The sequence below is a fragment of the Alligator mississippiensis genome, chromosome 2, assembly GCF_030867095.1.
Source record: "Alligator mississippiensis isolate rAllMis1 chromosome 2, rAllMis1, whole genome shotgun sequence".
NCBI lineage: Eukaryota > Metazoa > Chordata > Crocodylia > Alligatoridae > Alligator > Alligator mississippiensis.
In genome coordinates, this window is record NC_081825.1 from 236,210,491 (window position 1) to 236,223,844 (window position 13,354).

The 13,354-nt window shown below is 47.3% G+C and overlaps 1 protein-coding gene across 15 annotated transcripts in view; it reads left to right on the top strand.

The window, feature by feature from the left end:
- The window catches only part of PAPLN (papilin, proteoglycan like sulfated glycoprotein), an 83,466-nt gene that overhangs the window by 35,328 nt on the left and 34,784 nt on the right, over positions 1-13,354 (top strand). For 13 of the 15 annotated variants that reach the window (XR_009460171.1, XM_019496528.2, XM_059722928.1 and 10 more), the window contains exons 4-12: positions 4,139-4,199; positions 4,780-4,882; positions 5,620-5,750; positions 6,588-6,711; positions 7,553-7,633; positions 8,824-8,996; positions 9,688-9,811; positions 11,121-11,247; positions 12,036-12,095. Coding sequence is in view for 14 of the 15 variants with exons in the window: in XM_019496528.2 (XP_019352073.1) it covers positions 4,139-4,199; positions 4,780-4,882; positions 5,620-5,750; positions 6,588-6,711; positions 7,553-7,633; positions 8,824-8,996; positions 9,688-9,811; positions 11,121-11,247; positions 12,036-12,095 (984 nt within the window). In the remaining variant the exon portion in view is untranslated. The remainder of the gene's footprint in view (positions 1-4,138; positions 4,200-4,779; positions 4,883-5,619; positions 5,751-6,587; positions 6,712-7,552; positions 7,634-8,823; positions 8,997-9,687; positions 9,812-11,120; positions 11,248-12,035; positions 12,096-13,354) is intronic. The other 2 variants (XM_019496532.2, XM_019496533.2) reach the window with 1 other exon arrangement.

Sequence of the window (13,354 nt, forward strand, 5' to 3'; positions counted from 1 at the left end):
TCTACATCCAGAAACATGGCAATGTGTGAGGATTCAGAAAGATAAATCCAAGCTACCCCACATTCAAGGGGGAGTGAGAAATTCTTTAATTCTGTAGGCTGTGGGTATCACTAACAGAGATTGAATCATAGAAAATAAGGGTTGGAAGGGACCTCAGGAGGTCATCTAATCCAACCCCCTGCTCAAGGCAGGACTGTCCCTGACTATATCATCCGAACAAAGGTTTTGTCTAGCTGGGTTTTGAAAACCCCCAAGGATGCAGCTTCTACCACTTCTCTAGGTAACCTGTTCCAGTGTTTTACTACCCTCCTAATGAGAAAATTCTTCCTGATATCTAACCTAAACATCCCTTCCTGTGACTTGAGACCATTGCTTCTTGTTCTGTCATTTGCCACCATTGAGAATAACCTAGCTCCATCCTCTTTTGAACCCCCCCTTCAGGTAGTTGAAGACTGCTATTAAGTCTCCTCTTCTCTAGACTAAATAAGCCCAGTTCACCCAGTCTTTCCTCAGAAGTCATATGCCTCATCCCCTTCACCATTTTTGTCACAATCTGCTGAACTCTCTCTAATTTGTCCACATTCTTTTTGTACCGGGGTGGGGGAGGGGAGCAACACTGAACACAGTACTCCAGATGTGGCCTCACCAGCACTGAATAGAGTAGAATAATTACTTTCTTTGACCTACTAGCAACACACCAACCAAAGCAGCCCAGTATGTTGTTAGCCTTCTTGGGGACTAGGGCACACCTCTGGCTCATATTCAGCTTATTGTCCACTGTAACCCCCAGGTCCTTTTCTGCAGAGCTACTGCCCAGCCAGACAGCCCCCAGCCTGTACTGGTGCATGGGATTGTTCCATCCTAAATGCAAGACTTCGCACTTGTTAAACCTCATGAGATTAATTTTGGCCCAATCCTCCAATTTGTCTAGGTCACTCTGAATCCTAGCTCTATCCTCCAGCATATCTACTGCTCCCCCCAGCTTGGTGTCATATGCAGACTTGCTGAGGGTGCACTCTGTGCCATCTTCCAGGTCATTGATGAAGATATTGAACAAAACTGGCCCCAGGACTGACCCCTGGGGCACGCCACTTAATATCAGCTGCCAGCTAGACATTAAGCCATTGATTACTACTCTCTGAGCCTGATGCTCCAGTCAGTTTTCTATCCACGTTACAGTCCATTCATCCAGCCCATACTTCCTTAGCTTGCCTGTGAGAATGTTGTGGGAGATCGTATCAAAAGCCTTGCTAAAATTAAGCTATACCACATCCATTTGTCTTTCCCACATCCACAGAACCAGGCACCTCATCATAGAAGGCAATCAGGTTGGTCAGGCATGACTTGCCCTTGGTGAATCCATGCTGACTGTTCCTAATCACCCTTTTCTCTTCCAAGTGCTTAAAAATGGATTTCTTGAGGATCTGCTCCATGATTTTTCCAGGGACTGAGGTGAGGCTGACTAGTCTGTAGTTTCCTGGATCCTAATTTTTCCCTTTCTTATATATGGGCACTATGTTTGCCCTTTTCCAATCACCTGGGAGCTCTCCTGATAGCCATGAGTTTTCAAAGATGATGGCCAATGGCTCTGCAATGACATCAGCCAACTCCCTCAGCACCCTCAGGTGCATCCCATCTGACCCCATAGACTTGTATACATCATGCTTTTCTAAGTAGTCCCTAACCTATTCTTTCACCACTGTTGGGTGCTCACCTCCTCTCCAAACTGTGCCACCCTGTGCAGTAGTCTGAGAGTTGACCTTGCCTGTGAAGACGGAGGCAAAAAAGGCATTGAGCACTTCAGCCTTTTCTGCATCCTCTGTCATAAGGTTGCCTTCCCCATTCAGTAAGGGACCCACACTTTCCTTGATCCTCCTCTTGCTACCAACACACTTGTAGAAACTCTTCTTGTTACCTGGGCTGGGGCAGCCATGGGGGCTTCTCCCACAGCTCCTCCTGCTGTGCCTGCCTCTTTCTGGGTGGGGTGAATAGCAGGACAAGCCCTTACGGCTGCCCTACCTGGCCCCATCTCCCGCCCAGCCCCAGCCTCCCAGCACTTTAAAAGGAGGGCTGCGAGACTGTGCCGGATTATTCCTGGGGGAGTGCCTCCAAAACATCTAAAACATTTCCAAAAAGTTTCAGATGGTTTCATTTTGTTTTGGAGATGCTTCAGAGTCTTCCGTTTCATTTTGGATTTGGTGTTTTGGGCACTGAAATGGGCTGAAACACCTCCAGAACAAAACAGCTGCTGAAATTTGACACAGCTCTAGTCCCCAGTACTCTCCAAAAACTTCTGGGATTGCCTGCACATTGCTGTATTGTCCTCCCACAGATGTCAAGGTGATTTGAAGTCCCTCATGAGAACCAGGGCCTGTGATCAGGAAATGTCTGCTAGCTGTTTGAAAAAAGCTTTATCCACCACTTCCTCCTGTTCTGGTAGTCTATAGCAGACCCCTGCCAGGACATCACCCTTGTTGTTGTCCCTTCTAACCTTAACCTAGAGACTATCAACAGGCCTATCTCCAGTTCCATACTGTAGCTCTGAGCAATCGTATGGATCTTTTACACAAAGTTCAACTCCTTTTCCTCTTCTTCCTTGCCTATCCTTCCTGAACAGTTTGTACCTATCCATGACCATGCTCCAGTCATGTGAGCTCCCACTAAGTCTCTGTTATTTCAATCATGTCTTAGCTTCGTGATTGTGCGAGGACTTCCAATTCTTCCTGCTTGTTTCCCAGGCTCCGTGCTTTTGTGTACAGGCACCTGAGGTAACTAGTTGATTGCCCTGATTTCTCAGGAGGTATGAGAGCACCTCCCCTGTTGCCCCTCCCTGCTTGCTTTTCCTCCAGGTCTTCCACTTCCCCACCTACCTCAGGGCTTTGGTCTCCATCTCCTGGCGAACCTAGCTTAAAGACCTCCTCGCTAGGTTAGTGAGCCTGTCTGTGAAGATGCTCTTCCCTCTCTTCGTCAGGTGGATCCCATCTCTTCCCAGCAATCCTTCTTGGAACAACATCACATGGTCAAAAAAGCCAAATTCCTGCTGGCAGTACCACCTGCACAACCAGGTATTGATCTGCAGGATGCACCTGCTCCTGCCCGGGCCCTTTCTCTTGACCAGGAGGATTGATGAGAGCACAACCTGAGCCCCAGACCTCCTCACCCTTGCACCCCAAGCCCTGTAATCACTTTTGATACACTCAGGGTCTCTTCTGGCAGTATCGTTGGTGCCCACATGGATGAGCAGCATGGGATAGTAGTCAGAGAGCCGACTGAGCTATGGTAATCCATCTGTGACATCTTGGATCCAGACTCTGGGCAAGCAGCAGACCTCCCGAGACAACAGCCCAGGCCGGCAGATGGCTCCCTCTGTCCCCCACAGAAGGGAGTCTCCAACCACAATCACCTGTTGCTTCTTCTTGGTGGTGGTTGTCTCGATCCTACCCACCTGGGTGAGGCCTGGGTATCTTCCTCCACCAATGGAACATGCTCCTCCCTCTCTGCTGCTAGGGCTGCGTATCTGTTCTCCAGATGAACCACTGCAGGTGGAGATGAAGATCTCTGCTTGCTGCCAGAAGCCACAAGATTCCAGCTTCCACCCTCTTGGGTGTCCTTTTGTCTCATGTTTCTTCTCTCTGTGCTCACTGGGTACTCTGGGAGGCCATTCCTGCTTTCTTGGTGGGAGTGCTAAGATGAGCAGAGAGATCAGCAGGAGGGGAACAGTTGATCTTTGAAACCTCACTTCTCCCTGTCTGGTACTGAGCCAGGTGCCTCTCCCTGCCCTTTTTGGAGAAAGTCAGTAGCAGAGACAGAGAAGACAGTTGCCACCTTTTCTTTGGCACGTCTTACTTTTCCCAGTCATATAAGTGTAAACAGTGAGGTAATATGCTATCTTCACCTGTGATCATGGCTGGAGAGTGCATGGAGAGATACCAGACTCATAGGGCAGAAATATGATATCTGAGGCTGTCAGCTCAATAAGGGCAAGGAAATGTCTTAGTACTCATGGCAGCTTGTAAAGTGCTGCTTATGCTTTCACATTCACAATGCACCCTAGGAGATTCTTAATAAGAAAGTCATTGAGGATGTTATTTACAGGCTCCTCTTTATAAATATTTCATGTTCTATCTCTGTCTTTCAGGACAGATGGTGGGTCCAGTTGTGTTGGACCATCAGCAAGCTATCGCTCATGCAACATTCAGGTATGGTATCCAGTATACTTTTTCCATCTCTTCCCCATTGCTTCCCCTCCTTGAGGACCCCAGTTATGTTCAGTGTCTCTGGAGTTCCACACAGAGGAGTCTTCTACTGATATAATTCGTGAACAGTATTGATCTGGAGTCTCTCTTAGGTTGCTGAGTCCAAGACAAGGATTTTTGCCAAGAAGCTCTAGGATAGCATAAGGAAAAGATTTAGGCCCCTAAATCTGATTCCAATGACTCTCAGATAAATCTAGATTATTCTGTGGACATTGCGCCCATTACAGACTTGGGAAACACTCAGAGTTTGATGTTCCTGGTTATAGGTTGATGGTATCTAGATAACTTCTGTCTGGGAAGAAGTCTCTAACTCTCTGCCGTAAGACAAGGATGAAGTTAGGCTCACCTGGTGACACAGTCATGTGCTGTCTGTCCCACAGCAGAGCTGTGCTCAGGAGTGACTTTTTCAGGCTTCATAAAGGAGCTGGGAGGAGCACTCCTCAGTCAGATGGTCATCTTAACTTCTCCTCCCTCTGGGAGTTCTGCGTATCAGATGGCTGTACTTTTCTCTTTTCCCCCGCAGAGCTGCCCTGAGGACTCCCGGGATTTCCGAGCAGAGCAGTGTGCTGAGTTTGATGGGGTGGAATTCCAAGGAAAGAGATACAAATGGCTTCCTTATTATGGAGGTAACAGATGCAGGGCTTTAATCTTGTTCTGTACCTTTTCACAATAGGTATTGGGGTATTAGCTTGCGACTTAAAACAATGGTTCCCTAGGTGGAAAAGGTGCAGGGGCCTCTGTCTAGAAAGAAAATCACAAAAGTATAACATCTCTATGAAAGGAGTCCTAGGTATAGAGATTGTGATCCAGAGGGATTCTTTTCTGGATTGGTTGGAGCGGTTCCTCTTCCCATGCTGTTACACAGGGTGACTGGAATGGGTTGCAGTGAGGCACAGAAGTTCCAAGGAACAACAATTCTTCAGCCCCTTTGAACATCCGATAAAAGGTGTCTCGGGTTGTGTCACTCAAAAATGAAGTGCACCTCAGAAAATCTGCATGTGTGATTTTTCTAAGGTGACTCTATGACCTGTTTCTAGAGGTAGGAACAGAAACCAAAGATTCTGACTCCAAGCAACTTGCTCTAGTCACTTGACATATTGCTTTCCATAATCACTTGACCTGTTCTGAGGGCTTTTTTTAAAGCCATGCAGAAGAATTTTACTCCTTGATTGTGGAGATAGGTGGTTCTTAATGTTTTTTTTTTGTCAACATTTGCACTCCAAGAATATACTCTGCATAAAGTACTCATTAATATTGATATTATACACTTAAGATCTGATTACATTCAGGGGTCAGGCTCTTCTTGTATCTGTAAGGTATTACTGATGCCATGTAACATGTGCTGTGGCTTCTTTTCTGCCAGCCCCCAGTAAATGCGAGTTAAACTGCATTCCCAAGGGAGAGAACTTCTACTACCGGCACAAGGCAGCAGTGGTTGACGGGACGCCCTGTGAACCAGGCAAACAAGATGTCTGTGTCCAGGGAGTCTGCCAAGTGAGTGATCCACCCATCTCTGTCCTATCCCATGAAGGAGGGAGGTGTGTCTGTCAGTTTTCCTAATGTTTCCCTTTGTCCTCTTCTACGTCTCCCTAGCAATGCCCTTGTTAATCTACAACATAGCCAAATTGCTCAGTTCCTGTGGTGTTGAAGGAAGAGTGTATGCAGCATGTGCCACTATCCCTTTGCATCTTGGCAGAAAGCAGACATTGCTTTTGTGCCACCATAAACATCTCTGTGGTGGCACAAAGGCCGAGCAAATAGACATCCATGCCCCCTTGTCACACCACAAATGTCAAAATGATGGGAGAGCATGGGCAGCCCAGAGCTACCTGTGATCTCCTGCCATCCCAGGCAGGCACTCCTGAGGATTCAGAGGCCTGATCATTCATGCCCTGGGAACTCCCATTCCTGGGGCATGAAGGATTTGGTCCCAGAAGCCCCCGGAGTGCCTGCCATTTGCAAAAGTGTGCCCCAAAAATTCCTGGGCACACATTGTGCTGCTGTGCCCTGCCTCAGGGTGTGCCTGCTGGGGGATTCCTAGGATGCCTCTGAATATGGGGAGCCTGGGCTTCCCCCATTTGCAGAATTCGGCCCCAACTTGGGGTGCAGCAGTGTGACACATGTGCCCAAGGAATACCCTCCCCCAGCAAGGGTCCATACCTGCAGCATAATGGGTGATGTCCGTGTGGTCCAGGGAAGTAGATCAGCTGTGCCAGGATACATCCCACATCTCTGAGGAGCAGTTAACCATCAGCACCCTTCTTCCCGACAGACATCCTCCTTCTCTACTGCTCCTCATTTTATTTTAAACTGTTAACTGTGCTCTGACAGGCAGTTGGCTGTGATAACATGCTGGATTCTGCCAAGAAGGAGGACAAGTGCCTGCAGTGTGGAGGGGATGGCAGGGCCTGCTATGAAGTGAAGGGCACTTTTGATGTGCCTAACCTCCCCAAAGGTACAGTAGTTAGATTTTCTAGGCTGGTTCAATAAAATAAAGCCTAGAATTGCCCTGACCCTTTGTGGAAATTGGTGGAGAGATTGATTTGCTTTATTGGTGTGATTAGGGCTCTGTATGCTCACCCAGATCACCCACACAGTATGATGCCGTTTTGCTGCTCTAGAACTGGAAAGTGTACTGATCACCTCATGGTGGTCTTTATCTGGAGGGCCTCACTGCAAGTCTGTGCACCTCTATCTCCATCCCATCTTTCACAGCTCTTAGTTTGTGCCGTGGGCCTTCACAACAGCAGAGGCTTTGTTGAACTGTCCTTAAGGGGCTGTCTCTTGGCGCTGCACTTTTCAAAGAAGCCATGTTAACTATCTATACTACCATCCTAAAGTGGTGGGAGACTGGTCAGGACAGGAACCTTAGCCTCCTGCTTTTGTCTGGCTCTGAATTATTTCAGAATAATGATTGCAGTGAGCTGAATCTTTTATCTGGTGCATTTTAAATGGTCAAGGTGGTAAGCTCTATCAAGGTCTCTGAAGGAAACCTGGGCCAACCGCTGACTGTATTGTTCCCAGGGTTTGGCTGTCAGATATGACTGCTCATGGGTGCACTGTATTCATGAACTCAACGGACCAGTCTACAAAGAGATCTGTGTGATGCTGTCCCAAAATAAATGAAACTCTAACAGCTGGATGAGACAGTCACCATCTCAGAATTGGTTCATTCAGCCAGTGGTGACACTGGGAGCATCTGTTTGTTGCCCAGAGGGATGATCTCCCCCATCCTTGATCAGTGTTTTTCCTCCCAATAAATTGAATTTATTCACAAGCCCTTTAATTTCCTCCAGGTTACAATCAAATCTTCATCATCCCTGTGGGAGCCACGAGTATCCGCATTAAGGAAGTTGAACCTACCAGGAACTTTCTGGGTAAGACGAACATCATTGTGAGTTCAGTACTGCAACACCAGCTTGGACTCAAGTCACAAAAATCCAATCTGATTTTCACTTGCACCCAAGGTCAGGGGTGTTTGAGTTGAGGGCTTGGCTATGCTTTCTTGCAGGAGAAAGATCTGGGCACAGACTTGGGATGTGAATCCTAGCTTGGCTAGTGAATACCCTTAGAGAATTAGGGCTATTTTGCTTCAGGTGCCTAAATGGCATGTGAATAGCTGCCATTTTTGACACTTGCTCACAGTTTGGGATTCAATTTCACCCTACCACAAGTGGGAGTGGCAAAGGGAGCCCTCCTGTGTTTTAGGCCAGTAACCTAGTGGTTAGGGCACTTGCCTAGGGAGCAGGAGACCCAATTTCTAGGTATCATGATGCAGGGTTTGAACCTACATCTCTTGCTTCTCTGCATAGTGCTCTAACCATTAGGCTACTGACCCAGTATACTTTGCATTTAATGTTCTTTGGATGAGTGTATAAGCAGCCCTGGGAAAGTTTGTGCCCCACAGGAGCATGGCCCATGGCCAATAGACCCCAATATTTTCTCCCATCCAGGGCAGCATCCCCCTTGCTGACCTGTGCACCCTCTGGCTTGTTTAATTCCTCCTGGCCGTATCTATCACCTTCTCTTTCCTGCTCAGTGGGCCAACTTAAAAAAAAAAAGAGCTGGAGAAGGGTCTGGATGATGCCTAACCTGTGGCTTGGTTTTGGAGCACTGTGCTGGGAAGTGGGTGATGCAGGTTCAAACAGTAGTCAGTCTATTGGGCTATAACATGAGGAGGTCTTTCTCTATCTCTCTGGCATGCAGGTGCCTGCTTTTCCATGTCTCCAAGTTCAGGACTTAGTCTTATGTCTTGTGCATGAGCCTGGGTGATTCTGTTTGACTACTGAGCCAGTCTGTTAGATGAATGGGACTTGCATGTCAGCCCAACAGTCATTCTTAGGAAGGTTGTGACATTTCTGCAAAGAAGCTGGGTTTTAAGTGATGGAGCCAAGGAGCTGTGTGGGTTGCTAATGCCCTAGCAAATAATAAGAAAAAAGAACAGTTAAGCCATATCACAGGTGGCATCTGGTTGGAATGCCACCAGCATGTTGTGTGGAGGAGGTAATGGGACTTTCCAAGCCATCCATTCCCCACCTCCTGTTCTGTGTCCCTTGGGTTTGTCCAGCCATCAAGAATGCACAGGGCAAATACTATCTGAATGGGCACTGGACGATTGACTTCAGCCGAGCACTGCACATTGCCAGCACAGTTGTGCATTACGATCGAGGCTCTGAGGGAGACCTGGCCCCTGAGCTCCTCTATGCCAGGGGCCCCACCACTGAACCCTTAGTCATTGAGGTAAGTAGCTGTGTTTACCCTTGGCTGATGTTGCCATGCCACTGGTGCTGCAGATGGTCATTTGCAGAGACGACATGTTTGGTCTCTGAAGTATGATTTCAGTGGGTGACAGAGAGCCGATATGACTGTGCTGAGTCCACGTAAGCAGGGATTCCAGCAAGGGTCTCTCTCATAATCTGTGGGCCCCCAAGAAGGATGAGGTCCCCAGCTGCATGCAGAGGAGCTGTCAAGCCAAACTCATACTGTTTTTCTCCTCTGGTTGCCCTCTGGTCCTGTTGCCTAAAAAGGACAGAGCAGGGGGCGACCTGGTTGTGGCTTACCTCTGCCCTGTCACGAAGCTTGAGAAGAGACCAAAGGAAGCTCATGAACGAAGATCTAGTTCAGAATTGGGGGGTGGAGGTGAAGTTGAGCAATTATTTGTTACCACTGTGCATTAGGATCCTTTAGGACAGAAAAAGATGCATATTTTCCCCTCCCTGGGAGAAAGAGGTAGCTCTCAAGACCTGGTGGGGAAGGCAGAGAGGAATCATGGCATAGACAATACGTGATCCCTGAATGCAGGGGAACAGGGGACTGGGGATCTGCCTTCCTTGGATCCTTAGCTAAGGATAGGGAAGCATTGGCAAGAGGGCTGGAGGAAATGTTCTTTATGTTCTGACTCCATTTCTTTGACCCTTTTTTTTTTCCTCAGCTAATCAGTCAGGAGACAAACCAAGGAGTGCAGTATGAGTACTACCTGCCCTGGTATGGACAAAACACAGGTTACAGCTGGAGCTATGGCTCTTGGAGTGAATGCAGCTCTGTGTGTGGAGGAGGTAAGGGGCACAGGGTTTGGGAAGAAATGCCACCACCTGCTGTAGGCAGTGACCCATGCTTGTGTACTACTCAAAAGGGAAAATGCTACATGCTGTTGTCTGAGGAGGGCTCTGCAGACCCTTTCTGAGCCTGTCCCACCAGGAGCTGAAGGGCCATGGACCTCTAAAGCAGGCTGTGAAGGCTCTGTGAAATGGAGACCTGTCCAGGGTTCTTTGTGGGCTTATTCACTACTCTGCTCTCCAGAGCCTGGTCTGGCTTGGTTTTCTATGTCCTCAGTGATGGAGCTTCCATAGCTTCACTTCTCAAATCTGTTTCCCAGCCTGAGAGATTTTTTTCCACTCAGAATGCCTGCATTTTCCTTTGTTTGGTGTTAGCTGTTTTATTCACTGTGTAACCCTCTCAAACCACCCAAAGCATGTCCTCTCCAGGCCCACCCCCTTGCTGTCCTGCCTCATGTGATGGAGCCTGCTACCATCTGGGGACATAAAAGATCTTTATTCCTTCCAGTCAGAGAAGCTGCCAGAGTCCCTGTGCAGGCATGCCATGTTCAGTTAACAAACTCACTCACCAGCAGAGCTGTGGATTTTATAGGAAAAGCAGCTCGACGGTGTGTCTAGAGCCCTCTGCATACCCTCTCTGTGCTGGTGGCCATTGCTGCCCTTTCTAGCCTGTGATGTAAGTAAAAGGGTGCCTCTGTAGGAATTGACGTTGCTTTCTCCTAGCGCTATAATCCTGTAAGAAGCATGCAGGATTGCCTGTTTTTCCCCCAAGCGCTGGTCTTCCTTCATCCTGCTGCAGACCCAACCTTCTGGGTCTGACCTACAGTGCTGCAATTGTAACAAGTCCACATGTGGTAGACAGGATACTGGCTAGATGAACCATTGGTCTGATCCACTGTGGGATTTCTTATGTTGTTACATGCAGCAGACAACAAGCATAGTGGTTACCAGATGAACTGTGTGGTATGGTACAGCCCTGAGGAGCCAAGGGTAAACTAGAATCTTGTTCTACAGCTTCCAAACACAGATCATGACCACTTCCATCAAAAGAAAATTCCTCTTGGTTAGCACTGTTGGTTGGTCAGTTGGTCACTCTCAGCTTTCTTGTGGGCTCAGACACTATTGGGGAACATGCCTGCTACAAGAATCCTGGGTTTGCACTGGGCTGTGTTTCATTCACCTGCATCTGTAGGTGAGGTCAGGGCTCCACTCTACCCCAGAAATGGGCCATTGCCAAAGTCATTGCATTTTAATCCCTTTTATGGATGAGCTGCCTTGACCAGGATACTCTGGTGCTTTTTTCCTTTAGGTTTCCAGTCACGCTTGGTGTTTTGTACCATAGACAATGAAGTTTATCCAGACTACATGTGCAGGGATAAACCAAAGCCAGTCAATAACCGGACGTGTGGTCATCAGAACTGTCCACAGACAAAGCGGTGAGACTTCTTGCCTCTCTTTCACCTTTTTATTATGGGTTTTGAGAGTTAAAAAGAAGAGTGCTGCTCCCCTTTAGCTTCCACCACTTCCACCTCTGTCTAGAGCTCTCAGATGAAACACTGGAAACAGGTTTCCAGTGTACTAAGGGGAGGTGATACCTCAGCTGTGACTGGCAGAGCAGGGGGCAATGGGGAATGAAGCCTTAGTGACTTTTGAACATGGGACTTAAACAGACAAGTCACTTGAGCACTTCTGGAATGTTTTACAAAGGATGTGGGAATGAATTCCCAACTACACAAGGAATTGACATGTCCAAGTTATTGTCCTGAACAAGGGATCTCCCTTTCCCATCCTGAGGTTACTAAGGTTATTATCATAGCTCAAGTGTGGGTAAGAAGAAGGATTCACTTAAGTGTTCGTTGTGTGCTTCATCTGGAGCTGCACTGGGGTTGGAGTTGGGCACATCCCTCTGTATGTCATCACTGCAGCCATGCTGTCCTGGCCCTTTCTGAATGGACTGAGCCCTGAAGTTTTTTCTCCTCTGGGACTTTCAGGTTTTTTCCAATTGCCTCAAACTTGGCTACTACATCTATTAGCTTGGGACAACCATGGTCCTATGTGGGTCATCTCACTGCAGGCCCAGTGGGATTGGAGGAGGTCTGTTGGGATGCCAATAGATAGAGGGTGGTCAGAGGCCTGGGAGTATTTCTAAGTACATGGTAATCTGTAGTTCCAGATTTCTGTATGGTGCTTAAAGTCCTTTAAATCCTATGTTCTGTATATAAAGGATTTCTTACATCTATCTGCCGGGAGTGTGGAAAAACATTTGGAGCTCTTGGAAGAAAAGGTAACAAAAAGGAGAGAGAGATTATAGAAAGCACAGTTTCAGCTGCTCTCTCTCAATCTAGCAAATCTAGCTGCCTCTTGAGCCCAGTTGCTTTCATCCTTGGTGACGGTCTAGGATGATGCTTTCCTTTTGACTCTTACCCCCACAATTGAAGGTGGAGGGTCTTCACTACTGGAAAAGGCGGGGCAGCTTTGCTTAGGCAGCTATGAGTGCTATTGCTAACTTTTCTCCTCCATGTGGTTGCCATAGAGGGTTCTTTGCATCTTTTGGTATGCTGTCCTGATATAGATGTTACTGTCTCTCTTGGATAAGGCAGACTGCTTTGGAAGAGTTTGCTCAATTCATCAAGGTGATAAAAAGCAAAGAAAAAAGAAATGCAGTAGATTTGGTTATTTAAAATGGATCAGAATTCCAGACTGATTTTGCTGCAGCCTCAGGAGATCTCCTCCTCATGTCATGGGCTCCAATGCTGGCATAATAGTGAACAAATGTAGTGATTAATGTGACACCACAGATGTTCACTATCATTACTCAGACACAAAAGAACAAAACATTGCCACCTTAATTATTTTAGAAAGACTTCACCTTTTGTTGCCCTCTACTGTCAGTAGCATGGCCTTGGGCATCTTCTTTCATGACATCACCTTCACAGGTTACCTTGGCTTGCAGATGATCTGAGATGAATGAAGTGAGGCAGAAGGTATCTTTGAGTGTCAGAGGCAAAAACTGACTAAATATTGTAAAGACCTTTTAAAACCTCATGTTATGGCTTTACAAGAGAGAGAAAATGCATTTTTCACTCCCACTGCCATAGAATGTTGATCAATGAACTTGTTTTCAGTGGTTGGCCTGATTAACTGGGTGGCCTCTAGTTGGAAGCTAATTCCTGTTGTAGGGTAACTTTTAAGTATTTTTCAGTTGTTATTTAAATTTGGGCTGAACTATCTGCTTCTGTAGTAGGAGATAAGTATATCAGTGGGGAGGGGTGGGGGGAAGGATTAAATGCAAGGTCTTGCCTTCTTCAAGTTTCAGCTTGTGATACTCACAGGGGTGCTGGAGGTGTTGGTTGAGCTTCCAACCACAATCTGTGACTTAGATCCATGTCTGCCTTTTCTGCTGAAGGCCATTGGGGAAGTACTAGGTCCCTTATGGGTAAGGACAGTCAATGCCTCCTTTAAAGAAAGCAAGTTACCATCTCCTCTGAAAGATGCCTGTAACCCTCACAAAGGAAACCGTTCTTTGTTATGGACAATCTGTAC